The sequence below is a fragment of the Nematostella vectensis genome, chromosome 5 (assembly GCF_932526225.1).
Source record: "Nematostella vectensis chromosome 5, jaNemVect1.1, whole genome shotgun sequence".
NCBI classification, from domain to species: domain Eukaryota; kingdom Metazoa; phylum Cnidaria; class Anthozoa; order Actiniaria; family Edwardsiidae; genus Nematostella; species Nematostella vectensis.
Window position 1 is genome coordinate 12,829,164 of NC_064038.1, and position 23,428 is coordinate 12,852,591.

Consider the following 23,428-nt stretch of genomic DNA (forward strand, 5'->3'; position numbering starts at 1 on the left):
CAAGCTCAAATGGTAAACCTTTGACAAATACACAAGATGTGGCTACTAATGTATCGAATAAGCCAGCTAAGCCCAGTAATGTTAGCCATACTCCAAGAATTCCCTTTGTAAGTTACCATCGTGGACTTGGGTCGGGAAAGCCTTCCCCAGACCTACATGACACACGATCTGGACATCTCTGTACACCTCTTAAAGAACTTCGCAAGAAATTCGTAAGAAAACAAGCTAGGAAGACAATAACAAAGAGAATCATTGATGGCAAAGGTCGAAGCCAAGCAAGCCAAAAATGCCTGCAATGGCTTTGTAAAGTCTTGGCCAAAAGGCAGAGAAGAGAAATGCTGAATGGTAAAGAAAACGAGAGGGCAATGTTTAAACTAAATGACAGCCGTTCGAAAAAACGCCAATGCCCGCCTGGATTATGGCTGTGTAAAGCCACGCCAAAAAGACAGAGAAGAAAAAGCGAAAGGAGAAAGACAACACATCGTCGAGATAGCGGTAGTAGTAAGTCAAATTAACTCAATGTCCACCAGGGCTATGGCTTTGTAAGGCCACGCCGTGAAATAGGTAAAAAGTGAGCGCACAATTGTGCAAAGACAGAACAATAACTAGTCAAGATTTGAATTTGTAACGGAAGTCAAATTTTGTACGCTCTAATTGGTCAACTTTTTGCTGTGCGATGACGTGAGTGTAGCGTAGGTTTCATGCGCGATCTCTTAATAATATAAGTTTTTTAAGACCATTAAAAAAGACAGCCATTGATTGATATGGGTACATTTATATAGCGTAAGTAATTTTGATTCTAATTAATTTATTAGCATGAAATTCGAAACAGAGAAAGAATTTGGAAATAAAATAAATTTATCGACGCAAAATGCGAACAATGTGAACATTGTATTGATTGGTATTTTGTTCAACTGTGATCAGTAATCAGTGCGACAATTTAAAGGCCGTATTGCCATATTTGTAATAACCTGCCACATTTGTAATAATGTCGTGCCTCCTTTGTAATAAAGACGTGCCACATTTGTAAAGGTCATGCCACACTTGTAATAACAATGGTAAAGAGTATATAGGGTACATAGACAGAAAAAAATCATTTAAGGGGGTTGGGACATTTCTCGTTGCTTGGCGATTCGGTTGTTAGGCGCGCGCGCGATCATCCGGGAATCTCACACTTTCAGACGGGAAAATCAATTGGCAGGAAAACAATTTACGCGCGCGCGACATTTTTAGCTTCAAAAAACAAACGCCCGAAATGGGCGAGAAAAACGCCTCAAAACAACAAATAACTTAAAACAAAAAATAAGCGAGCATGATTTTTAACCTAGGACACCTACTTAGAGACTTGAAGTGCTGATTTGAGCAAGAAAAAAGTTGTTTCAATGCGTATTTCTGTTAAAAAGCGAGAGAAAAGTCGATATTTTTATATCAAAACTATATCACAACATTCGCATTAGAAACCAAACTGTTTCTGTTTTGACGTTATGTGTTGACGTCATCACCTGATGACGTCATCAAAATGTAGACACTGATGCCATGCCTAAATTCATTCCAATTCAGAAATGTTTGGCAGATTTAAAGCGTCTTGAAGTTTTCCTAGCAACGGCCCTCAGAGATATGTCCTAAAACCCTTAATTTCGACAACCCAATTCAATTCAGAATAGCTTGCCCGTTCTCAACAAAAACAGAATACTTAACTCACTAGGTTGAGAATTTATCATAAATTTGAAAACTGTCGGGCATTTAGCCTATCTGTGAAGTTTCTCGACTGTCGGGCATTTAGCCTATTCGTAAACTTTCTCGACTGTCGGGCATTTATCCAATTCCTTAAATTTCTCAACTGTTGGGCATTTATCCAATTCGTGAACTTTCCCGACTGTCGGGCATTCTATGGCCCATTCGCGAACTTTCCAGAATTTCGGGCATTTAGCCCATCTTTGAACTTTCCCGACTGTCGGGCATTTTGTGGCCCATCCGTGGACTTTCCAGAATCTCTGGCATTTTGTGGCCCATCCGTGGACTTTCCAGAATCTCTGGCATTTAGCCCAACTGTGAACTTTCTAGGCTGTCAGGCATTTAGCCATTGCGTTGTTTTAACACCGTCGAATCTTCGACTTCTCTAGTCGTTTTTTCTTGACATATTGTAACCTAAACTTCTTTCTTTTTTTTTTTTGCCTTTTTTGATTGGCTGATTCCTACTCCCGTTGGAAGTCTTAAATGTGTGGCTGCCTTGGTATCGACTTATAACCATAAGGCAACGCGGGCTGCCTAAGTCTAATGGAAAGTCGCTCGATATTTTTTCTCTGGAATTTCCCTTTACGTTTTAACCAAGAAGCCTGCTATGTTATCATCTTTCTAGACAAAACTTTTCTTTTCTGCTTTTATTGTTGTTTAGGATTTTTTTTCAAGGAATTTTGTTACCATACCGTCCGATATAAAATGGTTGGTTATCAGCAATTATATGAACTTTTCCAAATGGTAATATCACATAAAAAACACAAAATATTGCATGTCCTGCTTGCTCCGTGATAACGTTGCACATTCACCAAAATGGGAAAAATAAAATAGTATACAACAGGAGTCAATTAATCAGGTCGTGTTCTGGAAATGAAAAAAAAAGTTAAAGATATTACATAGTTTGAAATGTGTTTATCATATATACTAAGTATGAGTGTAAATCTACCCAAATACTATCACGAATCTCGCAATTTGATTGGCTCCCGTACTCACTATCTATTGAGCCATAGACTGTAGGGTTTTAACACATTGACCCCTCAACACACAACCCAAAAAATTCATAAATTCAAAATAAACACAACAAGATGAAGATACTCAGGCATCAGTCTAAGGGATAAATGGTCTTGCAGATATGCATCCAACCAAGGTGTTGGCATCTACTCTTAAGCCAAATAATAGCACAGGTTCCTTGACAAATCTCAAATCGAACAAGGAGAGAAAAGCAGAATCACCCCTCTCAATAAAACGCTCAAAATACCACACAAGGGAGAGAGATCAGCAAACACAGCTCAAGACACAAATATATACCTTTATTCTGATCCTCCAGGTACATTTCCTTGGCCTCAAAACACAATGTCCATTCCTTGAAGGATTGTACAACCACGAAAATATCTTTACGTATTGCAAAGCATTCTGGGAGATCCAGGGGAAAATTCACGAGGGGAGGGCCAGTCAACACTCCTCTCCCCAAAGTCAGATGTTTTTTTATAAGTCGTTTCACCCCGAAGCCAAACGAATCAATTCCAGGTCATACAGACCCAGAATAGCAGTGTAAACAATTTTGGAATCTGGTTTCAAAAAAGACAGCATTTAGGAGAGCTGTGGTGATTCATTAGAAAATTATTTTCTCATCCGGGCAAAGTCAAACAAGAAAAAATCATCATGAATCCACCTTTGCTTGCAAATATCCATAAGCAAAGCACTCAATTATGCCCCAAAAGACTTCATGATGTCCTGAGACACTCTCCTAATATGCTCATAGCTGTATTTTTGATGAAAAATACAAGCAACCATCAACTTGTGCTGGCTTCAGCACATCGACGAGGGATTAAAAGTGGGGACCGCAAAGCACTGTTGGAAAGCTTGGATACCGCTGACTAGGTGCAGCTGTGTTTGACTTTGACGGGCTGTATAAAACTCAGAATAGGGGGGAGGTATCTGTTTTCAGTCTGTTTTTTGTAAATTCAGCTCCAAAAAAGCCAGGAGTCAATGGGTTAAAACTAAAGTTTTCAATTTTCGTTTATCTGCGCGCGCCGCAAAAACCAGTTGTATCGAGAGCGCGCTGTTTTGATTTTGTAAAATACTGTTGTTTGTGTTATTTATTAATGATACTTATTATTAAAATCGCCATTTATTTGAAGGTAGTATGCGAGTGGATTTATACTAAAGCAATTAGACTGCTCGTTCTCGCTACGCGCCTCGTTTACTATCTATTAGGGTGATTTAGATCCACGACGCCGGCAAGAGGACGCGTTCGATTGCTCACGAACGCATATTTTTGCCGGCGTCCCGTCCTAAAGAGGACGTGAAAAAGCATGAAATGCCTTCCTGAACAGGACGCGACGCTAGTCCAGACCTGGGACTCTCTTTGCGCTCGATATTCTGGCTCGCGTGAAAGAGGGTCCAGTATTTATTGCATGCGCATGCGCGAACATGTACCAATCAGGGATCTTCAAGGCAAAAGTTGAAATAAGAGCGCGCGCAATAACGGACGTGCCTAAGGAGGGTCGATTCTCGCTAGACCTTGTCGAGTGCAGAGCTCCGAAAATCGATCATCGCTAAGTTAAAAAGAATGTTTTGTGCATGTGAAGTAATATCAGCGAACTGCTTGGGGTTTGTTTTCTATAAAAACGCGTTAAATGTGATTGAAAATCAAATTCCAAAAAAGCGCGCGCTCGTTTGAAATGACGCTATTGCCTAAAGCGCGCGCGTGAAAATAACAAAAACAGAAAAGCTCTTTGATTTATATATTTTCCAGACTCTTATTATCATCTGTCCTGTTCTCAAAAAAGATTGACAATCAAGTATTTACCCACGACCAAAATCAGCTTATTATTTCTGAAATAAACCCTCGCTCGTCCCTTTCGCAGCCATCTTGAACTAAGCAACCAGGCCACACCGCATATATGCGGGGTATTTTCGCGCATGCGCATGCAATAAATACTGGATCCTCTTTCACGCGTGCCAGAATGTCGAGCGCAAAGAGAGTCCCAGGTCGTCTGGACTAGACGCGACGCCGGCAAGAAAATCGCGCGCGCGCAATCGAACGTGCGCGAGGGCGGCGTTCGTGAATCTAAATCACCCTATTGACTCATAGAAAACACGAACTCGTAGTCTAATTGTTAAATATAAAAAATATAACATTCTATCTCTGACATGCGCTGTAATTAAGGCTATTTTGCCAGCCTTCTACTTTTTCCCGTCTTTCGTTTCGCTTTGTGATTCACAAGGGACTCTCTGACTTTTACTTTCTTCGTTTTCATATTTCGATAAATTTTTGTATGATAACGAAGAAAGTAAAAGTCAAAAAGTCCCTTGTTCAAAAAATTATCGAAATAAAAAAAACTAGCAAAAAGAAGAATAGGTTGAATTGATTTGACCATTATCCATGTAAAACATGTAAAGATGCTGGGTTTTTCATTCATTTTGAATCGTCAGTTGGCGCGTACTCGGTTTGGCTGAGGGAGGGTGCGCAGTCATAGGTGTCGTATGGAACAAGGAAATGGTTTGCCGATCCCTTAATAAGGAATGACCCACTTTTTGGCGGCCAATGGAGTGTGCGCTTGGTGTCGGCGAACCCCCCTGTGTTTGCGCCTGTTTAGCTGCTAAGTGCTCCATGATGTACTTAATAAAACCGCCTAATCCTGATAATGCTTCGTTCTCTTGTTGAGGCTTGGTAGCCGGGCATCTGTTATTCTGTCGTCGTATCCATAACTTTCCCGTCTCAACTTTCCACTCCCGATTATCTCTCATGAAATCTCTTATCGTCTTCCTTGTAAATTTGTAATCTGAACTTCCTTCCTTTTCCTTAACTATTTTATGTCCTTTTCTTAATCTCCAAATACCACGCTTGAATCTCATCGCTGGGAATAAAGTCTCCTCGTATGCAGTTCTGCGGCATCCCCATCTTCCCCGGGAACAAATAGAGCGTCGCTTTTGATTCTTGTGTTTTAGGCCTACCACAGGGATCTCTACATCATGTAAAAACCTAGTGTCCTGTTTGTTAGTAAGCGAATTCAGCGCTTTTGATAGCTTCCTGTTTGTTTTCCTAGACTTGTTACATAACATATATCTATGGAAGATCTTCACTAATCTTCGTAATTGTTTTTCGTTGTTTAAGAGTTTTTCTTTGGGATGTTTTTGCTGTTCTTTAGATGCTCCTTGTAGATCTTCGGGGTGTTTGATTTCTGCTTCATCTTTGCGACAACGAGAATCTCCATAGTGACATATAGCATAGCTTATATTATTGAGCATGTGCGTAGATTCCTTTCCTTTGTAGAGTGACCGCTCGTCTGCAGAGCGCATGCATAAAACGTTGCTATGGCGAGTCCGCAGGCCCAAACTTTTGAGTCCATATTGGATGTTTCTGAAACAATAAAAAGAGAGTGGATGTATTTAGATTGAAGTCAAACAGGGATGTCATACATACTATGCCTAGTGATTATTAGGCATTTTGAATTTTCTGTTTCTAAACAATATATTTAGATACAGTACGGCGAAAAGGAGATGGTAAATGCACGGTTTTGTAATTAAGATTCTAGCGATTTTCCGACATTTTCTTATCCCTTTGCGTTCTCTAACATCTCGGTAAATAGACAAAGACAATAAATCAACACAAGTTTAAGATAAAACATATCATTTCAACTATTTGCTTATTTTTCACCATTACTGATTTTGTCAGCCTTATCAGGTTTATGTTTAAAATCCATAATATTCCCCTCTACTTCCAGAATTCATTTTATCTCAAAGTGTCAGTTGGAGATTAATCAAAAAAGGCTAACCTTACCTAAAGTACTTGTTGTCTTTGCTTGCTTTCTTGTGTTGCTCTCACGTTGTTCTCTTATCGATAACAAAGCTTCCTTCATGTGCTTCTTATATAAGCCGTGTATGGGCAAATTTCACATGTTCTTTTATCAGATCAATCATCATTTTACGGAGATAAATTACGTGAAAATAAAAGCTTCCTTTTGATAGTTAATCGATTGTAATCGTTTTTACATTCCTTTTGCACTTGTTGGCCGGAATTAGCATGTGCTGCCATGTTTTCTGGAGACGTGAACGGAAAAATTCGTCTTCTTTTGAATATGCACATATATGCCCATATAAGGCGATGCATTCGAAGAATATTCTCCGTTGGGACTATGTTTGCTAATAATAGACTCAGGCAGGTTTGTTTTTTGTATGATAGATAGACTTTTTCTTTTATTTGGGATAACACTCGCCAAGCAAAGGGGATCTCGTGCTGCAAAGAATAAGACATAAATATGGAGAGAGAAAATTTCCGTACAGCGGCGCAAAACGCTGGAACTCGCTCCCACGAGAGACTAAGGAGTGCCGTTCCCTGGCTTCTCTGCTATGGCAAGCAAAAATTGACATTATAATCAGGATATTCATGTACATGGATAATATTTTTGCCAGTTAACATATTTTGCCAGTAAACAGTTTATTAAAAATGTCCAAGTTAAACGATAATTTACGCACGTGGCCCTCGAGGAAAATGAATAAATTGATGCCTAGGAGCAGGCAGCAATCCTTGAGGTAGTCCCACTTGAAAGAAAATGAATGCAAATCAATCCAAGAGGGAACAAGAGGAATTGGATATGTTTAGAACAAAAAAACAAATATATAAAAGAACGAGGGCGTGGGAAATCACCGAGTTGTTCTCTCGATCAAGTGTATATTCAAAAGAACAAAATAATCAAGGAAGTTAAAAAAATTCCTTGCGCGTGTCTTCAACAATTTTCTCTATATGAGATAATGGATTATCTGATAATGGATGATAGAGATAATAGACGTTAAAAGTCAAATAGGGGAAGTTGCATATCATTTCTAAAAGAATTCAATTGGTCAACTGCTCAAACAAAATGTCCGAAAAGGAAAGAAAAAAAAAACAATGTTTCCGGCACGTATAAAACTGGACACACCGTGAATTCAGGCGTACAAAGGGTCATCGAAGCGTAGGTCCGGGCGAGCTACAAAATAGACTAAGGAAACCAGAATCATCAACAAAATCGAAATAATCTAAATAAACCAGGACTTCCGTTCTTCAAGATAAAAACTTGAAATATTAAACGACAATTAACTGAAACCTAAACAACCTGTCAACGCTTCCTGTTACACGTCTTTTTTAATTTCCAATCATGTTTTCTTGAGATAGATGCATGAACGGGTAAGCTCGAGAACTTCTAAATATATAACAACATATACACCCATATAAGGTAATACAAAGAAGAGCCTAGCACCCCAAAGTCAATCAATACAATTACTGGCACACACCACAAGCATAAGAACTACATTGAGCAATCGAAACAAGGGAGGGAAAGACATGATAAGAAAGAAAACCGCACAGAAAAACGCCAAAAACCACAAAACCGTAAAAATTAGTCAATAACCATAAACCGCGCAGTCATGAAAAACCGCAATACCGCGGAATAAAATATGGAAAACCGCTCCAGATCATAGTAAGGCAAAACCGCATCGCCTTTACGCCCCTCTCCGTTATCAAAGTGACAAGGTGAACAATTGAAAGCAAAACCACATAAAATCAGAGCAGGCTCAATAGACCACAACCTCTAGCCATTTGAGAAAAATTGGTGAATCCTAAATTCATTGTCATCAAGGTAAAGGGGATTCCATTGTTGGGCAATAACACTAGCCAAAAACAAAGACCTTAGAACGAAACAATAAAATAGAGTACAAAAGCCTTGAGCACAAAAAAAACAAAGCTCTCCGTAACACCAAGTAATACCAACACTTCCATGGAATTAATTGGCCTTCTTGTCTCCATGGTGAAAGACAAACCAGAAATCTTAAAGCAGAAATACCCAGAATTTTTGAGGGGGTGGGGAAACTAAAGACAAAACAAACTTCTTTATATATAGTTTCCAGTGTTCTATTTAATTTGAGAGATAAAGTGAATGATAAGAAAGTTTGAAATTTTTATTTGTGTGTTTATTGTACTAAATAATATACTTGTATCTCTGACAGGCGCTGTAATTTCCGCTAGAAGTACAAAAGTGCTAATTAATCTATTGCTGCGTGCTTGATTTATTGAAATACAGTACCAAGCTTATCTTATACCGTCTCTTCAGATACCTCAAGCCTTTTTGCCTGATTTCGTTTTTTTTCTTTCGTGCTTTTGTTATGCCTTGTGATTCACAGAGGACTGCTTAAATTTTTACCTATTTTGTTTTCATATAAAAAATTATTGAAACCCGAAAACAGGATTTCCTGGTAAAAAAAGAGGTAGATGTTAAATTGATCCGAATATTGTCAATCTAAAATCACGAAGAAATGCTGAGTTTTCAAATTATTATGAATCCTTAGATGACGAGTATCCAGGTTTGGCTGAGGGAGGGTGCGCAGTCATAGGTGTGGTATGGAACAAGGAAAGGGTTTGCCGATCCCTTAATAAGGAATGACCCACTTTTTGGCGGCCAATGGAGTGTGCGCTTGGTGTCGGCGAACCCCCCTGTGTTTGCGCCTGTTTAGCTGCTAAGTGCTCCATGATGTACTTAATAAAACCGCCTAATCCTGATAATGCTTCGTTCTCTTGTTGAGGCTTGGTAGACTTGCAGCCCCAGATCCCTGCCGGGCATCTGTTATTCTGCCGTCGAATCCTCGACTTTCCGGTCCCAACTTTCCACTGCCGAATATCTCTCATAAAATCTCTTATTGTCTTCCTTGACAAATAGAAACCTAAACTTCTTTCTTTTTCCTTCACTATTCTATGTCCTTTTCTTAATCTCCTAATACCACGCTTGAATCTCATCGCTGGGAATAAAGTCTTCTCGTATGCAGTTCTGCGGCATCCCCATCTTCCACGGGAACAAATAGAGCGTCGCTTTTGATTCCTGTGTTTTAGGCCTACCACAGGGATCTCTACATCATGTAAAAACCTAGTGTCCTGTTTGTTAGTAAGCGAATTCAGCGCTTTCGATAGCTTCCTGTTTGTTTTCCTAGCCTTGTTACGTAACAGATATCTATGGAAAATCTTCACTAATCTTGGTAATTGTTTTTCGCTGTTTGAGAGTTTTTCTTTGGGATGTTTTTGCTGTTCTTTAGATGCTCCTTGTAGATCTTCAGGGTGTTTGATCTCTGCTTGGTCTTTGCGACAACGAGAATCTCCAGAGGGACATATAACATGGCCTATATTATTAAGCATGTGCGTAGATTCCTTTCCTCTTATGGAGTGACCGCTCGTCTGCAGAGCGCATGCATAAAACGTTGCTATGGCGAGTCCGCAGGCCCAAACTTTTGAGTTCATATTGGATGTTTCTGAAACAATAAAAAGAGAGTAGATGTATTTAGATTGGATTCGAACAGAAATACTATGGTTGATTTTTTTATTAATTTTCTGTTTCGTAGCAATATATTTAGAAGAACGATGCACTTTCAAGTCGCACTGCCTTTCTCTTACTAACCGATTCCTTTTGTTTGTCTCTACGTGTTAACATTTCATCTTTTTTCCAATTAGTATAACTTTCAACTAATAAATAAAGTTATTACATTTCCCTTTAAATAATTTATTACATTTTGCGTTGAAAAGTTATCACATTTCGAGTTGAAGATTTGTTAAATTTTGCGTTTAAAGTTATTACAATTCGCGTTTAGATTACATTTTGCGTTATTATATTTTGCGGCGTAACAGGAGATTGCTTGAAGAAGTATAGGTTCTTGTACGCGTTTATTTTTGTACTTTTCCTTTTTATATTATTTGTTTTATCTAATTATTTTGCTTCATTTTTAGAGTAGTCTTTTGGGTTATTGCAACAGGGATAAGTTAACACAAGGTTAAAATTATACTTATCACTTCAACCATGTGCTGGTTTATCAACATTTTGATTTTGTTGACCTTATCAGGGGTATGTTTAAAATCCATAATCTATCCCTTTACTTCGACATGACGGAAAAACATGACTTTACGCTTCAAATAAGCTCATTTCAGATCTAATAAGGCGGAAAATTTCTCTAAGTACTTAGTGAGTAATAGCAAACAAAATATCAAATGCGACTTTTTGTAAAGTGTCATTGAAATTTGAGCTTTTCGTCCCTGAGCTCATACATAGCGCAAGGATGATAAAGGAAAAAATATCTTTAAAAGCAAAAATCTGGGTATGTGCATTTCAACCTCACGTTATTTGGGTTTTTCAAAAACAGTCCGGGATACAAGGATCCGATGGCCATTGTAAGAAATTGTGTCTTCTTTCTCTATCTAAATTGCGAATTTTCCAGGTTTTTCTGTCATGTCCTTTACTTCTACAATTACTTTGATTTCATCTCATAATGTCTACAAAGTTGGAGATAAAAAATGTTTAACCTTACCTATGGCACTTGCTTCCTTGAATGGCTACCTTGACCTCTTCTCTTGATCCCTAACAAAACCTGCTTCGTGGGCTTCTTATATAAGCAATTTTTCACGTGTTCTTTTATCTCATCAATCATTTTACATAATACGTGAAAATTAAAGCTTCCTTTTGATCGTAAACCACAGGGTACCGATTCAGACAGTCGGGAAAGGTCCTCAATGGACTGAATGCCCGATAGTTTAAATTTCTTCAAATACCCCGGAAATTGTCGACCTTTGATAAGAAAGGGCAAGCAAACCTGAATTGAGCTTTGTTGTCGGTATTGAATGTTTTCCGTCGTCTATGTTATGTACAGTATAGAATCGCAGTTTTACTGGCACTTGGAAAAATATCACGGTAAATTGTCAACCTTGTGAGATCAAAGTATTCTATATTTGTTTAGAAAAGCAAGCGAATCTGAATTGAGCTTTTTTGTCGGAATTGAATGTTTTTTTTTTCTTGCTTGTGTATGCACAATAAACACCTTTCCCGACTGTGTTATTATTGTAGCAGATAAAATTCAATTGTCACTAAAATTAAGATTTTATTGTGTATACAAGGAAAAACTTTCAATTCCGAAAACAAACCTTAATTCAGAATCGCTTGCCATTTCTAAACAAATGTAGAATACCCTGAACTCATTGGGTTTACAATTTGCTGGTTTATTTTTAAATAAATTTAAAACTGTCGGGTATTTAGTCCATTTTCCAGATAAAATTCAGTGGCACTTTGATAACGATTTTATAGTGTATACAAGCAAGGGGAAACAATTCAGCGGCATATAGCCACTCGGACTTAAAAACCATAGACAATCATATTTATTTTTATGTATCTGTCCTCATGTTTATGCAATTTTCAAGTAAAATCAACTTATTTGAGTTCATGTCAACCACAGGGTAACCGTATCTATTTTGGAGGGAAAACTAGTCGAAACTAGTCTTAGAATAAATGTTAAACTACAGATAATCAAAGTATTTATTTTTATTCATCTTTGTTGTTGTTGTTACAATAGGGAAGATATATTTAAAAGCAAAATAATTGCAAAATCCGACTCATTTAACTATTTTGTCTATTCGTCTTTATTTATAAAAAAAAAATCATCGAAATTATTGGCAAGTCTTCCTTGTCGTGATGCACTTGACACAATTATGTAAATGAGGCTGGTCGGAGGTACACTTACATTCATTAGAAGCACTTGAAAATCGGTTTTGTCTGATACATTTCAGCCGTTTCCCACCATTGCAACTAAGTCTGCTAATGATGGACTCGGGAAAGCAAGGGCTGTAGGAACATACTTTTTTAATGCTAAATTCTGATAATAAAACTAATCAAACACGGAGAGCGCATTGCAGACAAGGCACAAAGACAAATTAGAGATCGTTGTTTATTATCAGAATTTGGCGTAACAAAATCTGTTCCTTCCGCCATTGGGAAAGTTTGTTTCTAGCACTCCCCAGTGGATGTTGACTTGGGAAGTAGTCTTATAATTACATTTATTTACGAGAAGTGTCGTTTCCAATCATGTTTTTTTCTAGACACGTGGACAGGATTTACTTTTAAATATGTACAGAATACCCATATAAGGCATAACATAGATTTAGGCACCGCCTAAAAGCGAACCCAGCATGTATTTAATTTGAGCCATACACTTATTTCAATAAACTTTCTCAGTGCAAATAGCAAATGGCAGTAAGACTAGTGGAGTGTTCATTAAATACACCGAGGGGGGGGGGGGGGGGGAGCTCCGAAAATTTTTAGCCAACAACAGGGGGAGGGGCTCTGAAATAAAAAAAAAAACGGTCGTCTAAAGGGGGGGGGGCTCTGAATTTCTTAGGAGCCATACTTTTCAGCTTAAATATTTTACTGATATGATCTAGTTTGTAGCACAAATACAGATTAAATATTAAGCCTAATGACAAATGTATTAAATACTTCTTTATAACTGTCTTTATAAACCATAACATAGATACTTCCAGTATAAAACAGTGAGATTTACCGATACAGTTTAATATCAGAATAAGAGGAACAAATAGAAATAAACTTCTAAACAGTGGTGGAGCATGTAAATCCCCAAAACGATATACATATTTTGTTTTATCATTTGATATTATCCCTTTTCCACAGAACAATATTCTTAACAAAACAAAATATATACAAATTTATCAGTGCGGAACATTACCATTTTTGGTTATATTTGATAAACAATCTGATTAACCAATCAGAGATGAGTACTACTATGCCCAGTCTCACGCGGACACGCCTCAACTCAGAGTGGGAAAACAAAATGGCGGTTCCTTTGATTCGGGAAAATCATGTTGAACGCCGCTTTTGCTAGCAGTGATTTCTTCTTATCTGTTTAAGCAGGGATTTCACCGACTCAGTGCGTCATATATACAGTATTTGTGTTGTTTCTCATCGGCAACAGACCTCATTTGCAGGGTTATTTTTACGACTTCACCGAATCGTACTGTAATGAACGCGGAAGGGTAAGCCACTGCTAGCAGGCTATAACATTGATAACCAATTATCTAGTTGTACGTTTCATCAAGTCATACAAATGCACAAAATTTCCCTGGATTTATCTTGCTTTCGCACTCGGAATGAAGACACTCTAAGAAAAATTTTAGCTGAGATATTGAAACTAAAATGAATCTTATATAGAATGGCAGCGTGTCTCATTAAAAAAAATGAAGCTAAATCGTAAACAGATTGGCCGCGAGTTACTGTTTATTGTATGCAATTTAAAGACACTACATGAAAGTACTGTTTAAATGTTTATATTTGATCCTGGAATAAATAGATTTGATATGATCAGTAAATCGCAGGGATGGCAGTCATTATTCATTGCTGCATTAGTTTGCTATTACTCGTTGTAAAAAAGGTCCTTACCACAAATGCTCACATTATGACGGCTATGTAATGTGCTTATTCAATGAGGGGTGTATGTGTACCTCGGTGTCATGACCATCCCCAAAGGACTTCATTATATCCAGCTCTGTTTTCATCATGATTCATTTTATCAAAAAAAAGGAAGTTTTGTGACACATATCGTGCTTAATACACAGGTTCTAACACCAAGTTAGAGCCATTGAGGGTGTATTTCATTGTGTGTGCAGACAAATGGAAAAAGGCATAAAGTGTAAACTAGGGTGAGGAAAAGGCATGGTAAGGGCAAAGGGGTGGTGACTAAAGGTATGTCTAATTGGGGGTGCTGACACAGGTTGTGAAGATGAAGTAAACTTGTACCATGTTTGATTACTAGGCCTTGGAGATAATAGAATGGGAGTGTAGTCATACCCTGGGTACCAGAGGCTCCAAGCTTCACTAGAGCAGTTATCATATGGAAAATATGTATTCATATTTGGTGATACTTCAGGCTTATTTTTTTTCTCGCCAGTCTCTATTATATGCGCAAAGAGTCTTTTTTTTTATAAAAAGGGAATTAAATTAATTTGATTGGCAAGTCTGAGTGTTGAAGCTCCCTTTTAAAACTATAGTGATATTAAGAATTTATATGTTTGGGGTATATAGGTTTGAGTAATTGTTTGGGAGGTAAGTTTCTATACTTGGTATATTTTATGTATAGAACTCAGGTTTGGGTATTTTTTTGGGGGAGGGGCTAGTTTGACAAAAAGTCCTTATTGCAAATGCTTATTTTAGCACATTATGCCCTTCTTTTTACCCCTCTTGCACCAGGTTTGATTACTAGGCCTTGGAGATTCTAGGAGTATGATTGTGCAGTCATAGATATCATACTATATGGAAAATAAATATTTATATTTGGTTATACTTCAGGCCTTTTTTCCTTAGTGCCTATTGCACAGAGTTTTTTTTTATATAAAAATGGAATAAAAGTGATTTTATTTAATAAGCAAATCTGAGAGTTGAAGCTCCCTTATAGCAAGATTTTGTATGCTTGGGCTATAGAATTTAGGTTTGGTTACTCATTTGGGAGGTAAGTTTCTGTGCTTGGTATATTTTATTTATAGAACTCAGGTTTGGGTATTTTTGAGGATGAGCAGGGGGGGGCTAATTCATCAAAAAGTTCTTATCGCAAATGCTTATTTTAACATATTATACCCTTCTAGCATTAGGTTTTAGAGGGGGCACTGGTTTGAGTGGCTATGTAATGTGCTTACTCAATGAGGGCTTTTTTAGAGTGTGTGCAGACAAATAGGAAAAGGCATAGAGTGTAAAATTAAAGGTTGAGAAATGCATGGTAAGGGGAGTGAGGTTGTGATGACTGAGGGCATGTCACGTGGTGTGCTCACACAAGGTGCGAAGAAAAAGAAGTAAAATTGTACCGGGTTTGATGACTAGGGCCTTGGAGGTGAGGAGTTTTTTTTATAAAAGGGAATAAAAATAAATTAAATTTGATAAGCAAATTTTCCTTCTAAAACTTTTTTACGGGACTGGCAAGTTTCAAGCTTTTGTATACGAATAGAACTCAGATTTGGGTTACTTTTTTGGGGGAAAGGGGGGGGGGGGGCTATCTATTCTTGGTGAAGTTTTGGGTATAGAGTTCAGATGCAGGTATATTCTTAGGGGTGGCGCGGTTCCATTCTTTTGGGGAGCATAAAATGTTCGTATCTGTCGGAACCAACAGTCATGTTTACAGCTAGAGTGCTGTACAGGACCCGAAACGATCTGCAAAAGTTCCCCAACTGATCCCGGGACCCGAAACGATCCCCAAGAGTCCCCGAAATGAACCCCAAGGAATTGCAGTAATGGACAACAAAAGGAATGTGTAAGGATTGGCTTTCAGTTTTAAAAACATGTGAAACATTAAGCTTTATTTGTGTTATTAAAATGAAATTTACATTAACTAAAACTATAGTATTAAGATATTAATATACGACTGCGGGGGAAATACAGTGGTAGAGTCAGAAATTGGGGTCAACTAACAATTCCTGTGATAGTAATTTGAAGAACACGGTGTGGATAAATCATCTTTACATAACAAGCCAAAAAGAAAGGATAGGACATGCTGCTTTTCATAGGAAGTGAAATGTGTTAAGGTTATTTTTTTGCATGTTTGTATTCGGCGAATGAAAGACCTATCCTATCATGAGATCATGCCGGGGTGTACGCACAACTACATGAGGAAATTCAAAACTCACATAATATTGCTCAACAAATGCCACATCCTTTTAATGTTTTGCATCGGTAGTAGAAGGGTTGTTCGAGTGTATTACTCAGTGTGCTTTTGTCATTCCATCTTCTCGGCCAAACCGGCTGCCTAAATATAATGTTTCGGTAAATATTCGCTCGTGTAAACAAGAATTTCGTGGTGAAATACATGTTTGGTTGTCAAATGAATATTAATTTTTAGGGGTGATGTTTACCGGAAATGAGAGTCATGTGTCGGAACCGCAAAATGTTTAGAGTGTGATGGAAGGTCGAGAGTTTGGTTGATCTGAGCAAAGCTGTGCTATGTTTATGCTGTATTCCTTTCAGTAGCAATTGAAAGTTGTGTATTTGTTTTGGACTCTGTTTGTGTTTAACGCCGGGCAATGTAATAAATAGAAGTATTGTATTGGAGTTTAATATTTTTAAGTCACGTTGTTTAGAAATTGAGTCGCTGTTAACCCTTAATTATGCTTCAAGAATTGCAAGTATTTCTTCTGCTTTCCCTTTGTCCATTACCTCAATTCCTTGGGGTTGATTTCGGGGACTCCTTGGTATCGTTTCGGGTCCCAGGATCATTTGGGGTACTTTTGGGGATCATTTCGGGTCCTGGGATCGTTTCGGGTCCTGGGATCATTTCGGGTCCTGTACAGTGCCCCCCCCCCCCCCCCCCCCATGTTGTTGTGGTGGTCGCACAGCAAGACATTTTGCTAAAGAATGATAAGAAGCGAATCCCCGAGAGACAAGGGTAGGGTAAAATGCTTTTCGGCTAAATGTTGACACGAATTTTCATACCTATTCTACGGTGATTTGTCCCTGTTGAAGTATAGACGTTGGGCCTTGACTCGCACTTTCATCCTCACAATTCAACCTCCGCTCTCCTCAACTTTCACCATACCCTGTGGGCACTCGTTTCGGCTTGTGGTGAAAATTGTTTTAGTATGCCATGATCCTCATTTATCCTAGTTTAGTCCTGTCAAGGTTCTAAGCCGTAGAATTTGGTCCATCACACTCATATTTTTCCATCACACTTCTCTTTTTCTAAACGTAAACATTACGAAAAGAGTTCGATTTTACGGCAGTCTCCAATAAAAGCGCTCAATTTGAAAAGGTTTCCCAAACGATATTTTACTTTCGAACACAGGAACTCATCAATCAAATATCAAACTTGGTATAGAGCAGGATATTTTGCTGTTTTGGTCGCTTTTTGCGATACGACGTCTCGCTAACAAAACAAATTCAAGTTTCAAACTCCGCTCGGCCATTTTGAATATTTGCATAATAAGTAGGTAAATCGATATAACCAAAAATAGTAATGTACGGCACTGTTTATATTCCTTCACGGGCATCCTTAGGGACATACCATTTGACTTTTTAGGGAGGGGGGGGGGGGGGAATTTGAAAAGCAAACATTTGATTGAAAAAGCCCCTGCACCATTAAACATGATTTTACATGCTAAAAAATATAAAGTATGCCTTTTGATCATGAGAGAAAAGAAAGTCCTGCTGACTTGAATTCACCCACCCCCCCCACCCCAACCCCCAAAAGCCAAATGGCCCGCCCCTCAGTGTCAGATACTAAGATTGGCTGCATAAGTGATTGTGTAGTGTGCTGCTTAATTAAATGTTCCAAGTCTTCTAATCAGTGTCCGAGCTACTCTCTGATGTTTGAATGTCTTTTTTTGGTAATGATGCCTTTGAGGTCGATGCCTTTCTGGCTGAGAGTAGTATTGGGCTACCTGTAGTAGCAGAGGGACTAGGGGGACTGGGGCGAGGTAAGATGGCGGACTCCTAGAGCGATTGGACTACGATTGTATGGTAGCACCTTAGAGTATCTTAAACACAATAAACGTCTTACTACATGGTGTCAGAAGATGGTAAGCAGCACGCCATTCATGATGCCACCCGAAGTATTGGAAATTTCGAGCGGAAATCCAGCGTTTGCTTGGAAAAAGTGGAAGCAAAAATTCGAAATTTATTTGAAGGCCACTGCCACCTCCACGAAGCCTGACGAAGTCAAAGTGGGTTTACTGCTCAATCATATTGGAGACAAATGCCTAGAAATATATAGTAACTTTGTATTTCGCCCTGATCAACCAAACCCAGATGGTGGAGACCCTATACCGGGCGAAAACCCGGATAATTACAAGACGGTGATTACAAGTTTGACCAATATTTTACTAAACGAGACCCACAGTTAATGCTCCGCGAGAAGTTCTGGCTCCAGCTCCAACGAGAACCAAATCAGAGTTTTGACTCCTGGGTAGTCACTGTAAGAGAAAGGGCTGCAGAATGTAAATTCCCACACGAATTCCTCGAGCAAGCTATAAGGGATAAGCTTACCTTTTCCTGTGTAGATGATAGGTCTAGATTGAAGTTGTACGATGAAGTGGCAGGGCTTTCACTCGATAAAACAATAAAAATCCTCCCGATGAAAGAAGCATCTAGTCGGGAACTACGAGAATCAAAGACGGCAACAATCGAGAGAGTAGGATTGAGAGCACCTGGAAAAACAGCACCCCAGTATGCACAGCGGTCCGAGACAAAAAGTCAACGGAGACAGCCACCTGATAGATGCGGATACTGTGGCAGAGACCATCCTCGAGGCAAAATCAACTGTCCAGCAGCTCCCGTGCGTTGTGATAAATGCACCAAAGTTGGGCACTTCGTTGCTGTATGTAGAAGCAAACCGAATACAAGAGTAAGCCAGGTAGAAGATGCACATGAGGGTGAGGTTTTAGAGCATAACCCGACATTCGTGGGACGAGTTTTGGCAGTCCCTCAAACAGATAATACATTACCGAATCAAGATAAAAACGTCGACATCACGTCTTCCGAAAATCAAGTCAGTGAGGCCGAAGCATTAATGCCTGAGATATCTACCGATAATATTCACGATCCTGGATGGCATGTGAAGCTGAGAGTAGGGAAACGCGAGCTAACGTGGTGTATTGATACCGGAGCCCAGGTCTCTGTGATGCCGGAAACCGTGTACAGAGAGGTGTATGGGAAACTCTCGCCGTCAGACAGAAAGCTGATAGGCGCAGGGGATACACCACTAGAAACTGTTGGACAAACAATCATGAACCTACAGCTCGGGGAAGCATGCATCACTGAATGTGTCTACGTAGTGAGAGGTGCAACAAAACTGCTTCTAGGGATCCCAGCTATCCGCAAGCTAGGGTTAATACACGAAATCCCCAATACCTACAGTGTCAGGGCTATCGATTGCAGCGCCAACCAGCAAAATGAAGAACCGTTCATCAACAAGGAAACCATAGTTCGCAAGAACCCACACATCTTCAATGGTCTAGGTAAACTAAGCGGAGAGTACACGATCCGTCTTAAGGAAGGAGCAAAGCCATTTTGTTTGACAACACCTCGACAAGTACCGCTCCCACTGCAAAAGAAAGTGGAGCAAGAGATTAACCGCATGGTGGAGCTCGGCGTGATAGAACCAGTAGACGAGCCCACGGACTGGTGCGCACCGATAGTAGTGGTACCAAAGCCAAATGGAACCGTGCGAATATGCGTCGACCTCACAAAGCTCAACAAAGAAGTCAGAAGAGAAGTATACCAAATGCCTAAAGTGAAAGAGACTCTCGGAAACATAGCCAAAGGATCGATCTACTCCAAACTTGACGCTAACTCAGGCTTCCTAAGGCTCTCCCGGTACAACAACCATCAGTCTCCGACAAAGAGACCTTCAATGAAATGTCTGGACCCACACAAGGAGATGGGAATCGAGTACCACAGCCGTGTCCTACGCCAGAGCAGCCAACCCTGGGGCGATCAGAGAGAGTGCGCCGCAGACCTTGCAGATACATTGAAGAATACTGACTGACAATGACTGCTGTTAGTTACTGTTAGAACAATGTTAGAATATTTACTTGTATAGGTCAATTTAGAAGTAGACCATAAGTACACGTTTGTATGTTAGGTTACTGTTAAAAGGGGAGATGTAGTATTGGGCTACCTGTAGTAGCAGAGGGACTAGGGGGACTGGGGCGAGGTAAGATGGCGGCCTCCTAGAGCGATCGGACTACGATTGTATGGTAGCACCTTAGACACAATAAACGTCTTACTACATATCCCTTCAAGTCAGGGGCGGCGGAAGGGAAGGGGCAGGGGGGCGCCAGCCCCCCCACTCTTGAAAGCGGTGGCGCAGCGCCCCCCACTTTTCTGAGCGGATGTTTCTTTAGATATGAACGTTTTTTAAACCAACGGGTTTCAAGCGGTATATATGCAACCGGCATATATGAACAGTTTAAAATCCCCCCGTTCTTATATATAGGAATTGGAACCATCAACCACCCCTCCCCCCTGAAGCCACCACCCACCCCTCCCCCTGATACCACAACCCACCCATCCCGCCAACTTTTGACCCCCCTCCCCCCCCGCACGAGATTCTTTCAATCCTGCTATTAGTTAGGGGGTCTTATGCCGATGGATCATCCTATCCGATAACAACAGGACTTGAAGACAAGATAACATCACTCTTAAAAGTTGTCAGAAAAAAGGACCACAGTACCCAGAATGCACCTTTTTTCTAGAGTCAGCAAACCAGAATTCGTTGACAATAACATTCTGGCTAAGGTTTCATTGAAAGAATCAATCACTTCTGTTTTTATCTTCAACTTATTATGGAGGCTAAGTATTTTCTCAAGATAGAAGGTGAATGAGAAAACAAATCTAAGTAAGTTAATTCAAACAGCACAATACCCAACAAATGAACAAATTCAGCTCATTACCAAGATGTTTTAAAAACAAAACAAAATATATCGTTTCGCTTAACATTAAAATATTAAACACGAAGGCGCGGTATAAAAGGGTGCTTCCATTGGAAGCATCGGCTCATTTGTCAATCAACCGCCGTGGAGTTAGGATCAAATTCAAGATGGCGCCCCGAGTCAAGTACAAAACACAGAGGGGAGAGGTTTCAAAGCGCTTCCTGATGTATAAAAATGCCAACTCTACCTTCTAGTCCGATAGAATGTGTAAAAAAGGAAATTCAGTGGAAGTAAAGCTACGAAACCAACGTGATTTATGCAAAAAAGGAGCAAACGCATGATCGGAAAACAACGATTTCAAACCTCGACAAAAGGTGAGTTTTTTATACCTAAAATTTACTTTTCATAGCTTTAAAACTCAGAAAACAGGATTTAAATTAGTCATCATAAGCTTATAGGCACTTGAAGTGGCGGGGAAAACCTGTTTTTCTAGAAAATGCATCTTGACTTTGTCCACATTACTGCCGATAGAAGTAATGCAGGCCTTCTATAGAAAAGACGTTGTTTGTAGATCAAATCTTGCTTTCCTCTTGTTTGTTTTTATTTTTACATCGCCTCGAGCTCGGACAAGATTGTTTTGTGGTGTGTGAAGTTTTAATTTTATTTACAAGCTACTATAAGTTGGAATTTAAGTATAAATATGTAATAAATGATAGTGTTTTTTTTTATCGTTGGGATCAGTCCATTATTTGTATTCTAGTAAAGTTAACTAAACAGTTTAGTAAATCTCTGTCTGAATGAATTGGGACCCAAACTTGCATGTTGAATCTATTATATAATTTCTAATCAATTATGTGATTTCATCTTAGCTATACCCAAGAAGCGAGTCATGGTGACATCTGAACAATCAACAAGATATATTCCTCAAGAAAAAGCAGATACATAGACATATACAGTAACTTATTACATTTTCCATGTGATTTTTAATGATAAACATTCCTGTGTAAAGGAAACATGTTTTGTTGCTATAAGATTGATGTGTTAGTGAAGTGTATAAAGCAACCAGTCATACTTTATAAACTGCATTATAGATTATACTTTTGAATAAACCAAAATGCTTTCTCTTTTATCCATTCAGTTCAAGACTTCTCATTCTTACAGTAAAAGCAAGTGTAGATACAGGGGGGATATCCATTGAATGAAAACAGTAAAAGACATGTCTCTATTTTGTTTAATTAGCTTATAAAGTATAAAACATATGCTTGGGTAAACCCTTTATAAAACTAAGGATCCAGACCGGTTTTGGACAAATAGAAACAAAAGCTAATTCAATTGTTATTATTTCTACATTATTTGTAGTCATCATAGATTGCAAGATAAAAACAAAATACTATACAGTTGCATTCTGATCCAAAAAGTAGAAAGACAGACTTAATTATGGCTCCAACTCACTTAGATGGATATCAGGCAATTCTATAGTAGCCCTTCAGTGGTTTGATGTACATATATGTGTAAGTATACATGCTGATACATTGTACAAAGGGTTATCTGCTGCTTCTGTGAGCCAGTTATGCACTAAAAAAAATATTGAAACAAATGTTATCTTTATATTGTATACCACTCCCTTGTTTTGTACAGACAAATAGTAAGTGTTGCATTTTATTGGGATGGTACTAAGCCCTACTTTTAACCCTACATCTGATAAATTAGCACGAGGGCACAATGGTCTAATGACCAAGTGTTCTCCTAGAAATCAAATTGACTGCACTATACTCCCTATTAAAAAAGGTGTACCTAGTACTCTGTTAAGCAGTATACTTATAAATGACAGACAGGGTGAGGGTTGGTAGAAGTCAACTGTGGGTTCAACATCCCCTGACCTGCCCACCACACCAAATTTTCTTCCTGCTCAGGTAAATGTCAAAATACTTTATTGATTTTTGGTTAATTCTTGATCAGATGTACAACAGCAGATTTTGTTTTACACATGTTGCAGCAACAAGAAAGTAGAAATAATGGTTTCACTAGAATAAGTTTTACTGAAGTGTCCTCTTACACTACAGCTGTAAAGTGACTTATGAATAATAAAATATATATATGTATCTTGACTTTTGCTGCTTATGTTTAGTTCTAACGTCCAGCTTTGTTGTGTGCTATTTTTCAGTACAGAACTTACAAAAACACATATTATTTTCTGCAATGTCTTTTTTTCTTCCTGTCTTTCTTTCCTCTTTCCCCATTTTAGGGGCTTCTTTCCAGAGTACAATGCTCTTCATATTTCCCCGAATGTCTGATTGAAATACGAATCATGCTACCGGGCAAGAAAAGTGCGAAGAAATGAGGCAAAATCACTCCACAAAACATGTTTTCTAAACACGCTAAGAATGGCAAAATTTAGCTCTGTTTGTACCCAATTGCACGCATAATACCTTAGGATAGACTGCTAAGCAATGACTGTGGTCATTGCGGGCCCAAGCTCACCAAGTC

At 38.9% G+C, this 23,428-nt stretch overlaps 1 protein-coding gene and 3 long non-coding RNA genes across 4 annotated transcripts; 2 read left to right on the plus strand and 2 right to left on the minus strand.

Annotated features, from left to right (window-relative positions):
- Positions 1-5,161: 5,161 nt before the first annotated feature.
- Positions 5,162-6,722, minus strand: LOC125563087. The gene is made up of 2 exons (XR_007308118.1): positions 6,524-6,722; positions 5,162-6,103 (listed from the first exon to the last, which is right to left on the minus strand). It is a non-coding gene; the product is annotated as an uncharacterized LOC125563087 (long non-coding RNA).
- A 1,891-nt stretch (positions 6,723-8,613) lies between these two features.
- Positions 8,614-11,405, minus strand: LOC116619187. The gene is made up of 2 exons (XM_032383700.2): positions 11,062-11,405; positions 8,614-10,014 (listed from the first exon to the last, which is right to left on the minus strand). Exon 2 carries the CDS (start codon positions 10,001-10,003, stop codon positions 9,050-9,052), a length of 954 nt encoding a protein of 317 aa, XP_032239591.2. The 5' UTR covers positions 10,004-10,014; positions 11,062-11,405; the 3' UTR covers positions 8,614-9,049.
- Positions 11,406-13,358: 1,953 nt separating this feature from the next.
- On the plus strand, positions 13,359-14,205 carry LOC125563066. The gene is made up of 2 exons (XR_007308092.1): positions 13,359-13,570; positions 14,150-14,205. It is a non-coding gene; the product is annotated as an uncharacterized LOC125563066 (long non-coding RNA).
- Positions 14,206-20,967: 6,762 nt separating this feature from the next.
- LOC116619190 lies at positions 20,968-22,070 on the plus strand. Its single transcript, XR_004296561.2, has 2 exons — positions 20,968-21,315; positions 21,811-22,070. It is a non-coding gene; the product is annotated as an uncharacterized LOC116619190 (long non-coding RNA).
- Positions 22,071-23,428: the final 1,358 nt, after the last annotated feature.

Excerpts from the sequence above, each read along its gene's own strand:
- LOC116619187 (XM_032383700.2), bottom strand. The coding sequence starts at position 10,003 with ATGAACTCAAAAGTTTGGGCCTGCGGACTCGCCATAGCAACGTTTTAT.